The sequence below is a fragment of the Vigna unguiculata genome, chromosome 5 (genome assembly GCF_004118075.2).
Source record: "Vigna unguiculata cultivar IT97K-499-35 chromosome 5, ASM411807v1, whole genome shotgun sequence".
Taxonomy (NCBI): domain Eukaryota; kingdom Viridiplantae; phylum Streptophyta; class Magnoliopsida; order Fabales; family Fabaceae; genus Vigna; species Vigna unguiculata.
Window position 1 is genome coordinate 8,230,310 of NC_040283.1, and position 19,973 is coordinate 8,250,282.

At 28.4% G+C, this 19,973-nt stretch overlaps 1 protein-coding gene and 1 pseudogene across 1 annotated transcript; both read left to right on the forward strand.

Moving 5' to 3' along the window:
- The first annotated feature begins 5,528 nt into the window (after nt 1–5,528).
- Nucleotides 5,529–6,303, forward strand: LOC114185968 (dirigent protein 25-like). Its single transcript, XM_028073958.1, has one exon. The coding sequence runs from the start codon at nt 5,592–5,594 to the stop codon at nt 6,249–6,251; it is 660 nt and encodes a 219-aa protein (XP_027929759.1). The 5' UTR covers nt 5,529–5,591; the 3' UTR covers nt 6,252–6,303.
- Nucleotides 6,304–17,415: 11,112 nt separating this feature from the next.
- Nucleotides 17,416–18,220, forward strand: LOC114186364 (annotated as a pseudogene).
- Nucleotides 18,221–19,973: the final 1,753 nt, after the last annotated feature.

A 19,973-nucleotide genomic window follows, 5' to 3' on the forward strand; every position in this document is an offset into this window, starting at 1 on the left:
GCATACATTGAATTGAATTATGCACATCGATTTTTATGCCACAAAAGACCTAATGCGTGGCATGTCGGATCAGGCTTGCACTGCAGCAGGTGGACCCTAAAAAAATGAAACTATCAAATTTATGGCACCATTTACGATGGAATTTTCGTGGCAACATTACTGTCACAAGTGAAAACTTAGATTAATAATTGGGGGAGTTTAATTAATTGGTTCATTTATTCAGTACCTAATCTTATTTGTTCCAAGTCAATCAGTGTAATTAATATGGGTACTTATTTAGCATTCCACGAGTTTATATAACCACCACAATTGGCCATGGTTGTGTTCAGAGGATGGAATATTGGCGAGAGTTGTAGCTCAAGAAAACATAGCCACAAACAAAACCAACATTAATATCACCATAAGAGAAGGAATTAGTCTGGTCATTGTTATTGTTGTATATCATTCACCATAAATTACAAAATTGTAATACAATATACTAGGGATGGCAACGGGGCGAGGCGGGGACGGGTTTCACTATCCCATACCCATCCCCGCATAAAAAATTCATCCCCATCCCCATACCCAAACCCAACGGGTATCAAACTTTTTTCCCATCCCCATCCCCACCGGGTAATGGGTATAATCTCGTACCCATACCCGTACTCATGTTCTAACTACTTCAATATTAATTTTTTTATAAAAGAAAAAAAATTACGGTAAAGAAAACATAATATTATGAAATATTCAATATTAGGAGGATTTTCTTCGATGCCAAATACATTAAAATAAATTATAATTATTTATATTTTATATTAGAATACCAAATAAAATTTCATGTGAACCAAAACATTTATTAAATTTGCAAACTACAACATTAATGAACTTAGTTGATAAAATTAAAAAATATTTCAAAAAAGTATAAAAGGAAAACAAATATTCAAATTAAAATATATTTTAAATGTTTGTTTACTTCAATTTTTTAAATTCTAATGAATCTCTTTTTTATACACTAATAAAAGTTATAATATATCACTTGATCAAAATGACACAAAGAACAAATATTCAAATTAAAATATATTTTAAATATTTGTTTACTTCAATTTTTTAAATTATAATGAATCTCTTTTTTATACACTAATAAAAAGTTATAATACATCACTTGATCAAAATAACACAAAAAACAAATAATAAACATAATAATAAAATTTTGACATAGATTTTGTATCTTTTGAACTTCAATATATGTTGTATAGTGACAAAAAAATATTCATAGAAATTACATTAAATTTTTATATTGTAGTAAATAAAAGTTATTTATACAATTAAAGTAAAAAAAAATTACAGTATGATTAATAGTGAGTTATAAAATAACAAATAATTAGATAGAATATATCGAAATATTTTATTCTACATGATGAAAATAAACAATAAATAAAAATATTAAAAAACTAACAAATGTGTGTTTTAGAAATAATTTGAGAGACTATCGAAAGAAATCGCACAAAGGAAATCAAATGTATAATTAAGGTATGATAAAATGAAAAAAACCTTAGAGAACTAATTATTAAATTATGTTTGAAGTGGTTAAAAATAAATAGAAATATCATTAGTGACCAAAAAATTTATCATTAAATTACAAATAAATTAGTAATTAAATTGGTCACTAAATCAAGTACCGATTCGATCATTTAATCAGTCACTAATTTAGACAATAAATCAACTACTACCACCAATGACGAAAAATAGTGACTGATATGGGTTACTGACTAAATCAGTCACCATTTCATTTTTTCTTGTAGTGAATTATCATATACTATTCCTAAATATCATTATATATATATATATATATATATATATATATATATATATATATATATAATTTTAACCACTTCAAACAGAATTTAAAGTGAAACAATTACATTATGATATATTATTCTACATGATGAAAATAAAAACAATAAATAAAAATATTAAAAAACTAACAAATGTGTGTTTTAGAAATAATTTGAGAGACTATCGAAAAAAATCACACAAAGGAAATCAAATGTATAACTAAGGTATGATAAGACGAAAAATATCTCAGAGAACTAAGAAAACTTTTCAAATATCAACATATATACTTAATGGTTGAAAAATAACGAAAATTACTTTAATGAAACAAAAGAGTTCTTCAAATTAAACAAAAATTAATAATAATAATAATAATAATAATAATAATAATAAGTAAAGAATTTTTTTAATATTACCTTAAATTGAGAGTATAAACATTCTCATGTGAAAGGAAAATTTATAATAAATAAAAATATTAAAAAATAATATAAATATTCAAATGTAAGGCATAATTTTTTTTATTAACATACATTATTTTAACATAATTACATAAAGGTTATGATAAGATAAAAAATATATTGGAGATGAGAATGAGTTTAATGACAAATGAAATAATTAAAAGAAATAAAAAATAGAATATATATATATATATATATATATATATATATATATATATATATATATATATATATGGGTTACTTGATTAATTGTGAATATTTTAATAATTTAAACGAGAATGAAGATATGGCGGGGACGGGTATTATGGCGGGTATATGTACATCCCCATGCCCATCCCCATACCCAACTGAAAAAGTCGGGGATTCCCCATACCCATACCCATACCCAGTCAATGCGGGGATTCCCCGTCAAAACGGGGACGGATTCGGGTAATACCCACGGGACGAGTTTATTTGCCATCTCTACAATATACATATAATTAAATTTAGTAATCAATTTATGAAGAAAAGACATGAAACTCCTTCCATATATGACATACTCATGAAGATAAATAATTTTATAACTTTTTTATTATTTATGTCTCTCCTCTAATAGGGTAAATAGTTGACTCGGTGCAACAGATATTGTCATATTTTGTTTTTAGTAAAACAAAAAAATTACAATATTAACACAATAATTTAATTACGTTAATTTATTTGAATTTTAACGATTAATAATTATCATTTGTGTTTATTAAAATGTTAATATTAGTATGCAATTAATCATGAAGGAACTTCTCCTTTTTGCAATGACATTTTCTTCATTTAATAAAAATGTAACTGAAGAGCAAATATGTATTCAATTGCCTTAATCATTATTGTAGTTCAAATAAAGTTAGTGGAATTAAATTTTTTGCATTAAGATTATGATTTTATTTAATTATTATATTAAAAATGAAATACGTTAGTATAGTTGTTTGTTATACTAAATCAACTGCTTAACCCCTCCAATAATAACAAACCACAAAATCGTCATGTGTTCATAACTATTTTAATAAGTGGGTTAGCTTTTTATCTCGTGGGTATGACGATGTTGCATAAAATATATTTTACTTTCATTGTGTATAGTTCATTGAATATCCAAACGTAAGTAGAAGCGTTTCCAAACAACCATTGAGAAACAATAATTAAGGACATGATATGTTCTACATTCTCCTCATGCAATTTACAAAAACAGAGCATATTTTACCTTCGTATATTGTACTATCATATTCCTCATTCATATTATTTTTCCTAAAGTCCGAAATCCTATTACTTTGTATATCAAGATTAGGAGACTTCTTGTTACTATAAATTGAACATTACTGCGCATTAGCAATTCTTGAGTCTAGATTCTCTATTGGATTTTTGGGTACTATTTTCTGCTGAGCATTAAAAATACATTGTATTGATATTTTAAATATCTTTCTAATATATTTTAAAACTTCAAAATTAATGGTAATCAATGTATTATAAAGACACAATAGAAAAGCAGTACAGAAAAACCAACAGAGAATCCAAATTTAGCGATTCCCATAAATTATACAACAAAGTTTTGTGTTTATTTTCCTTCTAATGTTTCTGGTCTGTATGGCATTAAGTTGACGGGTTTGTAGCTTCATATGCAAAGGTGCATAGAAGGGAAATAGATCGGAACAAAACCATGATATTATGATTATTTTTATATCATCAAACTAATCACTTGCAATTTGTATTAAATTTTCAAAGAGAAACCAACCCTCAATGATTTTTTCTTAAATAAGAGGTATATGGAGTTGGTATTACTATTAGGTGACAAATAATGAAAAGACCAAAAGTTATAAGATTGACTTAATGGTAAAATTAAAAAGAAGATAACACAAGTTGTAGATTGGTTTGATAAATTTAGAAGAAAAAACGAAAAAATTTGTAAGTTCAACTTGTTAATAAAAAAAAGATCATGATACTTTGATAAACTTTTTTTCAACGTTATCAAAAATTTGTCTAAAAAATTTTGTAAACAAATAATTTTACTAAAAAAAACAATGAAAGGACTAACACATGCATAGTATGATGGTTGAGGCTTTATGTCACTTGTGTTGCAGCAGGTGGACCCTCAAAATCAAACAACCAAATTCATGTTCTGCAAAAGCGAATCTAACCCACTCCTTAGCTTTTTAATCTAGAGAGATGATATCACATATCTGGCCATTTAAAAAAAAAATGTTTTTCTTCATCAATCATACATGCACTTTACACGTCTCTGCTTTGCTTGATGATGGTGCTGTTGGATATAACCAAAACCACCAAAAAGTTTTGGCTTTATGTAACTTAAATGCAGTCACTGATACACAACTTTTCACTATACATGAACTGAAGAACTTTACATGAATATATATAACAGTTACTTTTCTTCTGTTATTTTCTTTTTATCTTTAATGTTTATATGTAAAATATGTTTGTGTATAGCAAGACACCATGAAATTGTCTAACTCGATTGATAAAAAACAGACACTGAGAAAGAGTCGTTGGAACTTCTGTTCGTTTCTTATTAATAAAAAGAAAAAAGTAACAAGACAACATTTCATGGTTTGGGTTGTGTGTTGGATAAAGATAAAGGTATGACATTTCATTGTTTAAGATGGAACAAATTTTTGTCTAGTTTACGTTGAAGTGATATTTTTTTTATTTATTAACTTTATAACTTACATTTTTTTATTTTAAATAATTAATTAGAAGTAGATAAAGTTTATTAAAAAAAGGTTTAATCATTGAGCGAGAGGCGGGGAATAATTGGTATTTGTGAAATTCTATAAATATAGTTCAACTTGTTAAATGGATCCAAATTTTATAATTATACACATGATTTTTTTTGTCTATTTGCATAAATTTTTTAAAGTTTTTTTTTTTATTAGAGCAACCAACTCCATTTGAAGTTTTTAGCATTCAGAAATGAGAGAGACAACGGCACGTGGAGTTGGTCCACGACATAGCAAGTGACAAAACGATGAAACGTCACACCGAAAAAGAGATTTTCATGCAAACGATTTTCACCATTTTTTTTAATTGAATTGATGAGTTAAAAATGAGTCAAAATTTATAACACCATTTTATTTTAGAATTTTCTTGTCAACATTGAAAAATTAAATTAATAATTGAATGGGTTCAAGTAATAATTTTGCTTGTTCTAGGTCACACAATCTAATTATAAAGTGGGTACTTATTTAGCATTCCACGAGTTATTCTAAAACCACACTTAGTTGAAGCCTATATATGAATGAAGCATGAAAATGCAAACTATTGTGAAAAGAAAGCTATGCAACAATGGCTAGACCAATTCCTTCTCTTGTGGTAATATTCGTGTTACTTCTGTTCATGATTGAGTTTTCTTCAGCAAGAAGAACTCTTGCCAATGTTCCATCCTCTAACCATAACCATGGCCATCAAAAGATAACATTTTTAATGAGGGATGTGCTGAATGGTAGTAGCACACAATATTCAGAGAAACCAACAACTGTAAATGTGACTGATCAAATACCCCAATCCACTGCAACAGTTCCACTGAATAATGCACCTTCTGAAACCCTTGATCTGTCCACTATTGGGTTCTCTTTTCCCACCAGAGCAACACTTCAGGAACTGGAGTATGGATCAGTAACATCCATAGATGAGGATCTGGTCGAGAGTGATGGAGATGAAGTGAAAAACATTGGAAAAGCAGAAGGAGTTTATGTTGTTAGTTCTGAGGATGGAAGTAGCCATATGGTGGCTATCACTGCAAGTTTCTTGAAGGGTGATGCACTGAGACTTTTTGGAGTGCACAAGAGTGATGTGTTTGAGTCGCATGTTGCTGTTATTGGAGGCACCGGGAAGTACTATGATGCTAATGGCTATGCTGCGGTTAAGGTTGTCCACAAAGTAGGTTCAAAAGATGGAAAAGTGATAAGTTCAAAGTTCCTCTTGTTTGATGTGTACCTTAGTTAATTATAAGCATCTATAATGTGAAAATCAATGAAGGATATATGTTTTCTCTTTAGTATTGAGATATAATATGACAAAATCTACCAACAGAACATAATTGAAATTCAATCAAAATGATTTTTTCAAACACTGAGTTATTAAGAATGTCGTAAACATTGATTCTTTGTTGGTGTAGTTGCATATTTTGTAAGTGAAACCAAGACCAATGAAGTGTTGTTGGATAAGAGGTAAAAGGTGGAGACAAAGCTTTCTATGCAAACGATCTAACACATTCATAGTATGACAGTTAAAGCTTTGTGTCATTTGTGTTGCAGTTGGACCCTCAAAAATGAAACCACCAAATTCATCTTTCTTTATCAATCAAATACACTTTACACCTCTCTGCTTTCATTAATGATGCTGCTGTTGGATATAACTGAAACCAACTAAAAGTTTTGGCTTTATGTAACTTAAATGCTGTCACTCGATACACAACTTTAAAAATTCACTTTGTATTAACTGAAGAAGTTATATGTATACATAACAGTTACTTTTCTTTGTTATTTTCTTTTTATCTTTCATGTTTATGTAAACTATAACTCTAAACATGTTTCTTTAATAGCAAGACATAACTCGATTGATCAGACCCTATCTTGTTGGAATTTTTATAGGGGAATGATTTGTTGACATTTTTTTTAACAAACTTGACGATCTTTTACCCTTTTTCCAATAAGAGTGAATTTTTTTTTTGAAAAGAAATTAAAAAATAAAAATTAAAACAGCAATATTCAAAGTTTGTCGAATTTTTTTTTCAAAGCATATTTTTTGAATTTTATAACTTATGTTAGATTTTTATTAATAAAGTGCAAACTACTTTTAACATTTTATGAAAATTGATAATATTTTCAACAAGTTTCTATTAAAAAGTTGAGTGTTCAAAATTTTATATTTTTAAAATTGAGTATTTGTTATTAATAAGGTGACAGTGCTAATTTAATTTTAATTTTTTAGTCTCAAATGTAAAAACAAAACCGTAAAGGATTTATATGTTCCAATACCATAAATGCATTAATTGATCTAATGATATTTATCTTGATGAATTTGAGATGGGAATATTAGATAAAAAATAATAATAAAATCCTGAAACTAGAGATGGCAAATAAACCCGTGCCCGTGGGTATCACCCGAACCCGTCTCCGTTTTGACGGGAAATCCCCGCTTTGACTGGGTATGGGTATGGGTATGGGTAATACCCGAAATTTTCAACTAGGGATGGGGATGAGGATATATATATACCCGCTCAAATACCCGTCCCCGCTTAAATTACTAAACTATTTATAATTTATTAAATAATCTAAAAAATATATATAAATAAATAATATATTTACACATAAAATATAATATAATATAATATAATATAATATAGTATATATACATATAAATAAAATATACTTATTTATATATATATATATATATATATATATATATATATATATATATATATATTTACACATATACATGTAATATAATATAATATAATATAATATAATATAATATACATATAATATATATACATAATAATATAATATAATATATATAATATATACGTATAAAACAAATTAATCATTTAGCTAGTGAGATCTTTTATAAACAAATTTATAACATTACAAATTTATAAAAATTTAAAAGAAATATATATATATATATATATATATATATATATATATATATATATATATAACATATTTCTCATTCTCTTTGTTTTTTGTTATATAACATATTGGCAATTGCTTCAGTTTTAGATCCAAGGTACAAGATGGACATGTTAGAATATTATTTTTATAAATTGTATGGTAATGATTTTGATCTGAAACTTAGTAGGATTCGTCAAATGTGCTATGATTTGGTTTTGGAATATCAATCAAAAAAGAATGAAACTTCTTCTTATAGAGCTACATCATTGGAGTTGGGAAATGATGTTGATAATGATGCGAATGAATTTTTAGAGTTTATGGCAAAAAAGAAAAAATCTAGAACTACAGTTATGAAAACAGAGTTGGATTATTACTTTGAAGAAGATAATTTGCCGGTTACACAAGAATTTGATATCCTATCATGGTGGAAAACAAATGGGTTAAAGTTTCCAACCCTTCAAGCAATTGCAATGGATGTTTTAGCTATTCCAATAACAACTGTAGCTTTTGAATCTGCTTTTAGTACTGGTGGTCAGATATTAACTTCTCACCGTAGTCGACTTCATCATATTACTATAGAGGCTTTGATGTGTACAAGAAGTTGGATATGGAACTCAAACCATCTAGGTAAGTTACTCAAATTTATTAATATTTTTTGTTAGTATTTTTTGTGAATTTTCATCTAATATTCTACATTTGGTGTTTGTAGGTGTTAAAAAATTAAAAGGAAAAGATGTTCTCATGAGTGAAAATGAATCTGATGAAGAAGGTACATTATATTCTAGTAATTAAAATTTTCAATTTCAATTATTATATCATATCTAATTTTTCATTTTTTTTTATATGTAGGTGGATCGAATGCAAATGAAACCACTGATCATTTGTAAAATTAATAAATATTTTGGTTATTATAAAATTTTAGTAATGTGTAATTTTTTAGCTTTTATATAATTATTTGAATTTTATTTAGTTGTTATTTGATACTTTAATTTGAGATTTATACTATTATAATATTTTTCTTAATATTTGACATCATGAAAATCAAAAAGAGTATGTTATTTTAATATTGAATATTTTGATAGTATCATGATTCCGTTGGTGTGATTTTTAAATTTTTTTTATAAAAAATATTTAATTGATATATGGAACAATAAAAAAATGGGTATGGGTATGGGTATAAGAAAATACCCGTTACCCGGTGGGGATGAGGATGGGTCAAAAGTTGTATACCCATTGACTTTGGAGATGAGGATGGGGATGAATTTTTATTATGGGGATGGGGATGGGATCATGATACCCGTACCCGCTCCGCCCCGTTGCCATCCCTACCTGAAACCCTGATTATCTTTATTAAGTGACATTGTTTTGTATCTTCATATAATTTATTTGAGTTTTGCTTTCGTATTTAATTAAAAAACAAAACGATTCTATTTCTAATAAAGATAATAAAGTTTTTTTACATTTATTATTATTTATAATGCACATATATTTTAATTTTGTCATGTATTTATGTTCTACACTTTTTAATATATATATATATATATATATATATATATATATATATATATATATATATATATATATATATATATTGGTTTGAGTTAAGCCACATGGGTGTCTTAGAACGGGCCAAAATTTAGAAATTTGACTTGGCCCATTGGATTCACTATATTGGATCAGATAAGTCTTAAACTTTAAATTCTTCCTTCCTCCAGCCTAATCTCATCTTGCACCATCGTAAATTTGAAAATTCCATTTAAAACTTTCAGTTTTAGTTCTAGAATGTGTAATCTAAATATATGAAATGCTAAACATCAATATGCTTATATATCGAAATGTCCGAAATATAAATTTTATATTATAGAATGTGTAATTTGCAATATAAAATTTATATTTTGGATTATATATTTTAAAATACAAAATGAAAAATACATTTTGAAATATATAATTTTTTACTTTTAGAAAGCTTGGAAAGAAAAAACTATTATTTTAAAAAGCTTTAAAAAAATAATACGAGATGAGATTAAGTTAAGTTTTCTAAATGTTTTTAAATAAATATTTTTTCGAGAATATTTGTTATCGATGGAAATAAATTTGGTGGAGTTTATAAGATAATAATAATCACCCATATTCTTTAAAGAATCATGAATGTGAGAGTCAACAAGTAGGTATAATTAAAATTCAAAAATTGTTGACAAACAATAATAAATCAAGAAAATTTAAGAGTTTTTCTTATATGAAAATTCGATAAAGTGAAGACATGAATAAAAAGTGTCATTTATCTGGTGAAATTAATTACTACAACAAATTGAACCAAGTAAATTTCTCTTAGAACATGTACAACTCAATATTTCACAATCAGGAAGGATGAGTCGGTTGTTTTCAAAAGTTTATTACTTTTAGATTTCAAGAACTTTTGAATCAATTAATAAGGTTTGTGATGTTTAAGATCTAGACTCTTTTATATACGAAACAATTAATCAAAGATAAGGAAAGAAAGAACAAAACACAACCAATTTATACTGTGATTCGATTCTTTAAGAATATACATTCAATTTCTAACCATCTTAGATAAAGTATTATTACATCAAATAGAGTTTACAAAATCAATAATCGTCTAATAAATCCTAAACTTTAAGATACAAAAACCTTGATAATCGTATTAAGAACGATATCCTAAACCTTAAACAATACACTAATATAAAGCTACACATATTTGTATATACCCAATCACACTAATTACAACATGTAAGAAATTATAAAAATACAACATGTAAGAAATTATAAAAAGTAAAATGGAATGAATACACGAATTTTACAGACTCACCTTATGTCAATAGATTCAAAATGATCTTTATCAATCTTGAGGATTCCAATAAAAATGAAAAGAATGCTCCAAAAATTTTCTAATCACTCTCTCCGAATATTTATAAGAATAAATCAGTTTCCTTTTAAAATCAAAACTTTAACTTTTAAAGTGAAAGTCAAATTCTGAAAATATTAATCGATTATATGAACGAAGTAATCGATTAAGTATGTTCATATTTGATTAATAATGGATTATGTTGATGTTATAATCAATTAATTCACGTAACAAAATAATTTTTTCATTTAACACAATATTAACCGATTAGATTATTTACTTAATTAATAATTGTGTCAGTTAAGTGAATTATCATTTAAAATTACACTCATTTCGCGCCATTCTAGTTCATGAACAAGTTTCCTTAAACAGAGAGTAAATGAATGTTATATATCCTGTCCAGGTGAACGTTGTAGAAATAATTGTTGATAAAGGTTTATAATAAATTGTTTTTCTTATACCATTTAAAGAATGAAAAATTAAACATAAATGATTGAATTCTACAACGAATATAAATTTTTTCTATCCTAGGATAAAATAAATAAAGCATAACTTTTGGAGTGTTCTAACTACTCTACAGAATTACAACAAAATATTAAATATTTTAAACTGAACATCGAAAAACATACATAGATTACAACAAACTTTGAAATAAATAACTAACTTCATTACCAACTAATCTCTATTTTGGATAGGATATATCGTTCAAAGAGTATAACTAATGAAGTATGTATTGTTACGTATATATTTGAACACAATACAAGAAAATGTCTATATAATAACTAATTTTAGTGACAAAAAATAATTAATTACAAAGATATCAATTTAGCTACCAACTTACAAAACTAAAATTTATTGATTACAGAAATAAAAATTATTATGAAAAAAAATTATAAGGAGTTTGTAAATTGGTCAATAAAATTAGTTACTAAAGTTGACTTATAAATAAATTAGTTTTTAAATTAATCAAATCTTTGATAACTAATTTAAAAGACTAAATTATAAAATAATTATAATTTTTTATTTATAATAATATAATTTTAATAACTAATAATTTATAATTTTTTAAATTAATATATAAATTGATCACTACGGTGATTAATTATTTTTGTCACTAAAACTAGTTATAATATAAAGATTTTCTTGTAATAACATGAGTCTGTAAAGACAACAAAAATATTTATACATAAAAGTATTTGTGAATAAAATCTACACCATAGCTCGCGAAAGTTGCAAAATGGTCTCTTCCATCTTCATCCAATTCATTCCAATAATCAGCTATAGTACAAAGACATTGTATATAAGTTTAGTTCAATAAACAGTGGCGGACTATAGCTATGAAAAGGAGGTCGTAGCCTCATTTCTTTTATATTTATATAATTTTAAATATATTTTTTAAAAATTAAATTTTTTTAATATATTTTAATATTTGATATTCTAAAAAAATTCACATATCTATATCTATGTATAAAGAATTTTCTTTTTGTTATATATTTATTTTCAAATCTTAACTTTTAAATGTTTTTTTAAATTAAAATAATTATTTTATTAATATTATATTTTAGAAAAATGATACTCTAACCTGGTTTTTTTTACCTGATTTTTACCCGCCTACGTGGCACTGACACATGGAAAAAAAAGCAATTGTTTTTGAAAATAAAAACTGAAGGGACGAGGTGACGGTTCTGACGGTTTCTGAGACAACTGCGGAAGAAAGAGCAATGTCCTGTGGTGTGCTTGCGCGTCAGGGGACAACACGCGTTATCCATCTCAGTTACCCAAGGTTTTCATTTTTTTTCACTGAACGCTATTTTCACTGAACGCGCGAACCAGGTCTGAACCCACTCGAAGCAAAGAAGCGGTGCGGTGCCTTCAGCTTTTGTACAAGCGGTGATATTTTCACTCAACCAACCGACCCTGAATGTTGTACAAAATGCGAAGTTGTTAGCAGAAGGAGAAGGAAAGGAACTTGGGCAGTGGAAGAAGCGGTAGAACGAGGAGGCTTGGTTTTCCAAATTTTATTCGTATACCTTTGTTGTGTTGTTCGTGCGCCTGGTCATTGGTGGAAGAAGGAACCCCTAAAAAAATCCGAACTTGGGAAAGGAAGAAGCGGTAGAACCAGGACATCTGCGGTTCTTTTTAAGGTTGTGTTTTCTTTACGCCCAAACCCTTGGCGTTCCTGCATTACATTCTTACTACATTGTATAACAAGATGAAGTTGTGATTTATATTTTTTTTGCTCATGTGGGTATTATGATAATAATAGAGTTTGTGTTCGTTGAATGAATTTTTTTAACAGTTGCTGGCGCCGTTTAACGAGAGGAAAGGCGAATTTTTGATTTGTGTAGGTTTTTCTGTGTAAGTGAAAGTATTGCTTGTTTTTTAATATCGTTGTAGGTTTTTTAATTGGTGTGTATTGATTTGATTTTGTGTAGGTTGTTTTTGCAGCATGGCTCGAAAGGGGAAAAAAGATGGGAAAAAACCAGACGTTGATGAAGAAGATAGAGTTAGTGATGTTAATTGTTATATTGTGCATCACAATTTCATTGTTGAGCATTAGTTTAATTGTTAAAATTGAATGGAAGGTTCAACTGATAAATTTTGTGGACACAAAGCACATTGTGGAGATAAACAATGTGTTGACTGATGGACACCAGAGACGTATAGGAGTCACCCCTTTCAAATGGTGTTTGGAGTTAGAGAGGTATCTAGATATCTGCAGTCCTCTACTAGTTGAGCTACTTCGGCGATGGGATGACGATGAACAATCCTTTCACATATGGAAGCATCTTGTACCTTTATCTGTTGTTGATGTTTGTTTTAGTCTGGGGTTAGGTGTAGTTGGTGAAGAAGTACAATTTGATGCATATGGATGTGGGTTAGTTGGTTCACTCTTTTGTGGTAAAAGAATTTGTATTAAAGGGATAACAAACATGATTAGGAGTGTAATAGGAACCGAGCATGATGATGTAAATAATGTTTGTCGTCTGTATATATTGTTGTGCTTTGCTGTCTTGTATTTTCCAAGGAATTCAAAAGTTATTTGCAATATGCCTTTTAGAATATTAGATGATATTGATAGTTTGGTTAAGTTTAATTGGGGGAGTGCAGTGCACAGTTTTTTGGTTAACTCATTAAGTCGTGCATATGGGGTTCATAGCCAGAAAAAAAATGACCACAACATCACGTTGGCAAGGTTAGTTGTGGTTTTGCAGGTACGTTGAATTTTATTCTCTTTGAATCTTTAGATTTGTTTTATATTTTTTGTGTTTAGTGTTTTGATAAGAATGATGTAACATTTGTTATTTTTATATTTGGGCTTTTGAGAGGTTAGGATTGGGAACAGATAATAGGGATATAGTGTTTCCCAGAATTTTAGGATGGTCAACTTTGAAGTTAAGGACTTCAAGCATCGAGAGGCTATTCATTGAACTGAAGGTAATTTAGTCTTTTTATTTAATTTTCATACCTTATCGATTTAGTTGGGTTGCTGAAGTTTTAAATGTAACAACATTTTATTTAATCATTAGTTAAATTACATTGCAGGTGATGTTCGATTGGGCTTTGACTGAAGAAGATCAAAGTAATGAATTTGTTCGGGTTGCTTTAAATTTTGCAGGCGTTACTGAAGGTGGTGATATAGTTAGTGAAGGTGGTGACGAAGCTGGGGTGTCCAATACGGGTGATGTTTGGTTAAAAAAATTTCACAGCGAGATTGAAATAATGGAGATAAAGAAAAGATTGAAGATTTTGGAGGATGAGGTCTTTAGTGGGAATGAAAGTAAGCCCATTGAAAAGGAGAATGTTTGTGATGATAAGGGCCAAACTTCACATTCCAATACCGAAATAAATGCAAATGTAAGCCATCGTGATGTGGGTGAAGATTTGGGTGCACTTCATGAACATGAAGGTCATGCAAATGAAGGTAACACGGTGGTGGATATTTCAGATGACAGTGGAGTTGAGGATGAAGCCCAAGTTGGTGGGGATGGAAATGGAAAGTCACCAACTTTGCATGACGTGCCAGATAATATTTATGAAGACAACCCAGTTCATGATGTCCATTGTAGTGAATTGTTGGCAATTGTACCATGGGTTGCGCCCATTCAAGGAAACTGCAGTATCGGGCGTGTTGATGTGGTTAAGCTTTACCGGACGGTTACTCGGGTAGATTGTCCTTATAAGTATGTCATCAGTACAATACTTAATAATATTTTGTTTAATTAAATTCTGGTTTTTTACATGTTTTAGTAACTTGTAATTGATCTGTTGAAGGGTTGTAGCGGTGATAAATGGTCAAATACTGTCTACACATGACTGTATGGGTTTTCGACCAATGGGTTATGTTTGCAATATGGTAATTTATTATTTATTGATATTATTTGATAGGTATATGTTAATAATTGCAAATAATTTCATTGTGGTGTGTTTGATGAATATAGGCAGTTATGTTTGGATGTAACCTCTTGATGCATAATGAAAGGAAGTTGCATCAACATGTGCGAAGGACTGTTTTACATCCAATGTATACGGTACGTCTTTGTGTTTATTAGTTAGGGAAACCAAATTTCAAGATCAATTTATTTGAGTCTCAATTAATGACCAATATTATTGTAGACATCGGTTGTTCACGATAGTAATAAGAGAATTGCAAACAGACGTGTTTGGAAGTTAAGCGATTACAACATGTTCTTTTCTTCCACTTTGATTAGCATGAAAGAAATCTTAACCGCTGATTTGTAAGTAAAAAATTTGAGATGTTGAGAAATTTGTGTTTTTAAATTCATTTTTGCCTTGTATACTTGACCTAATAATGAAATTGTTTAACTTGTAACATGTACTTTAATTGTTTGCTCCAATTGTACACAATGATCATTGGTGGTGTTATGCCGTGAAATTGAAGACAATGGAATTCTTTATGCTTGATTCTCTCGGACACAGTCGAAAGAAACGAACGAGGATCGACAATAGTGTGGTTAGTGTGATCATTGAAAGTTGTTTATGTTTTTTCACTTGTAATATGTCATTTGTAATTATTAATATAAAGTTGATTGACATGGTTGAGGATGTGTGCATGGCCGTAATATGGAAACGTTTTTGTCGTTGTTGTTAAATTGTAAGGAGGACAACAAGCCATCTTTTGAAATCCAACATGCTTTGACCCCCATTCAACCAAACCTGTGAGTTATTTATTTTGTTGGTTTTTTTCATTAACGAGGTTAATTTTTGGGTTAACCTTTATTAGTTTCCTGCAGTTATTCTGAAACCTTACTTTGTGTGGTTAGCCTTTGGTTAGGCATGATTGTGGAGTGATCGTTTTAAAATTTATTGAGCTGTGAGATGGATGGTAGTCCGAGATTCAATGGGAATTGCATGCCAGAATACACCACTGTACGTTATTATAAATTTGGTTATTCATGGATGTTCATTTCATTTGTAATTTGACATAAACATGTTTGTTGGTTGCAAGAGGACCTTCAATAAATACGGCAAAATTTGATTTCTGAATGGATTCTACATGAAGATAACCAGAACAAAGAAGAAGTACTTGTTTTTTTATTTTACTATTTTTTTAAAATTAATTATTATAAATGAAAATTAAATATTATAAAAATATAAAAATTATTTATATTTAATTTTATAATCATAATAATAACAATAATTATAGTTTTATTTTTTTAATAGCATAAAAAAAGTTAAATATAATGTTTTTACTATATATACAAAAATTGGAATTACTCTTCCCGTTTTTATTTTCGTTCAAAAATATGAAGTTGACATTTTAGTGTTTTTTAGTCTCGATTTTTGAAAAAAAAATACAATTTAGTCATTTTTCGTTAAATTTCTTGAATTAGATCGATGTTTTTTCATAAAAAATGAAGTTGTAAATGAGTATGGTTTACTTTCTTATTGTAATTGACATAATCATAGTGTCAATTTTGAAAAAAAAAAATTATTCCACCTCAAATAATTTAATAAAAAGGATCAAATTACATCAATTTTTAAAGATTGAAACTAAATTTAGACTAAAATACATTAGAGAATAGATTAAAAGAGTAATTCAACCAAAATACATCGAGCTTTAAGGAAGGATATTGGAATAAGGATTTTCGGTTACCGATTTATCGGTAATAGGATTTCCGTTTCCGTTTTCCCTGTATATTTGCTTTCTTTCTTTTGTATTTGAAACAATGAATCAATCCAATATTTTTCCTTTACTGTATGAAATCTTACCTGAAATGAAGACCCATCTTTCTTCTTCTACACGTTCTACTGTGATTAGAAAAATTGTAAATGGTTTTAAAATCAGAAATACCTTAAATATGTCAGTTGATATATTAGATATGGTGATTCATCATAATGGTTAGTTAAAGTTGAGCTGAACTTATGAGGAGGATAACAAACGAATAAGTTAATACAAACGTGAACTTGTATGAACACCTTTAGTTCTGAAGAAAGTGACCCCGAACTCCTTTTGGGGCAGGCAGAAAAGGGTGATATCAAACACCTTTAATTTAGATCTGTGATTAGCATTAAATGAAAACCAAACACTGATTACCTAACATTCCTTTACCTTCATCACATTTCATAATCTAATCTCTATAAAGACACACCTTCAGAATATTCACAAACCACAACACAACACAACCTCAATATCATTCCTTCAACTCTTCCCAATCATGGCTACCCCTCTGGTTTTGCAGGTTACCTGCGTGGTTATGGTGCTGATTGTAGGTTTTGGAGAGATTATTCCGTTGGCAGAAGCAGAGATTCCATGTGGCACCATGCATGGCCTACCTAACCGCTCCTACTGGTACACCAATCCCTGCACCATGCTGCAACGGGGCAAAGCGCGTCATCGCCCAAGCTAAGACCGTCCCAGATCTACAAGGGGTGTGCACGTGCCTCAAAAACACCGTTTATAGGGTACCTGGACTCAATCCTTCACTCCTTGCAGCCCTCCCTAGCAGTTGTGGGATCAACTTGCCCTACAAGATCACCCCTTCCATGGATTGCACCAAGTAAGACCACTCGCATCAACATCATCGTATAACACCTTTTCACCCAAATACTAGTTAATGATGTTTCTCTCGTTACTTTTCGTTCACATATATATGAAAAGTTCATGCATATACTGTATTTATACAGATACTAACATCAAATTCACTTTGCTCATTGTAGGATACCTTGAGCAGCTTCCACAAGGGTTTTACCCTTGCTCACTATATATACTTATTTGGCAATTAATAAGCAACAGAGAGGGAATAAATATGGTTTAAGATCCTCCATTGTCTGAATATCCTCACTATGGGATGATGAACTCCATCTCCATCAATCTTATAATGTTGTTCTTGTTTCTCCAATGATATGTTGGATTTTCTATCACTAAAATATATATATTTACATATACCATCATCTCTCACTCTTCTTTTATTTTTAACGCTTTTCTTTAAATTCATATACATATTTACATGATATGTATCAATGATTACTAAATATTCAATTAATAGTGTTATAAATTGCCAGAAAGAAGAAGACTGAATGGTAATAATGCATTAGTCTGAAAATATATTACGGACAATGATATTTTGACTATTAAATTTTGACAATCTTTCTCTTACATAAAGGTGTCGTTTGTTAAACAGTTTGAGAATATTGAAAATGAAAAAATGAAAAAAATAGAAAATCACTTAAAAAATATCACCTAAAATTATAAGAAAAAATTGTCAAAATTTAGTAGTCAAAATATCATTTTCCATATATTACATATAAGTTCCATAACCGAGTAATTAATACATGTATTTGACTCACTTTACATGGTACGTACCAACGTGCACAATGGGTGAATGTTTCATACTCATTTTCATCTTCCAAACATGTTCACCGAAATAGGTTGGCATGAGCATAAATTTGAATAGATTTGGACCGTTTTAAAATTCTAAATTCTAAGTTGGATTTATTGCGTTATAGGTACTATTTACAGTTTGGACAAACTTATCCAATAAATATTTATTTATAAAGAGTGGAAATATAAGAAGGTCAAATTAAAATCAAATAAGCTTAACTTATGAATAAAAATTAAGTTACGTACTACCTTAATTTTTTAAAAGTTAGATTAGATAATATTTAGTTTTAGAAATGGACAATTTAATTTAAACTTACAAAAAAGTTGAAGTCATTTTAATTCATTATTTTCCTTTTTTTCTAAAATAAATTGGAGATATTGAGTTATGTTGTGCACTACATGAGGGGAGTGTAAGCTATTGCATGAAGGGATTTATGTTAAATATTATGTTAAACCAAAACCAATGATTGAATCAAGGGATGATGACCAAACATGAAGGGAAAAACTACTAGTATCCCATGATTATTTATGAACTAAAACGAACTAAAATTCATAACTGTCCTTTCTTTCTAACTTTTGTGTGGCATAATTAAATATTTCGTTAGCTATGAGGGTTCTTGAACTATATTACTTCTTGTGACAATTTAATATCATTATATCTGCTCATACAAAAAACTGAGAAAGAAATCTTAATTAAAGTGTTCCACTTGATGTAAAATTATATTTAATTAATATTAAGATGTTTAAATAAAGCAATAAGTCTCCATAATAATCTTACTCTAGTCTAAGAAGAAAAAAAACCTCATGTATACTTTTCTTGATTGTATTTTTAACCTTTTATTTATTATTTGTTTGATTGTGTAGAAGAAAGAAACAGGCAAGAAGAGGATGGAAGAAGTTGAATATTTGAAAGGGTGAAATGGTGAAAAATGTTAAAAATCAGAGTGGAACCATAGGAAAAAAAAATTCTAGATGAAGATCATAGCAAGGTTGGTGAGGGCTCAACATACTTAATTATATTATCAAAGGCAACTTTTTTTTTTTTATATTTTTATAATAAAAATAAAAGGTTACTATTAATAAATTCCTTTGGTTTATATTTTTTCAAAACATTAATGTAAATTGAACTTAGTTTTGAATTTATTCTCTTATATTTTTATCAAACTCATATTTATAGTTAGTGCATTAATCTTAGCCATTTTATTGTTTCTAGTATATGTCCAAATAACAATAAAAATGTAGAATGTTAATGTCGGTGGTTCGAAACTTCGACTTTATTTATAACAGACTTTTGACAAACTTTATATATATATATATATATATATATATATATATATATATAT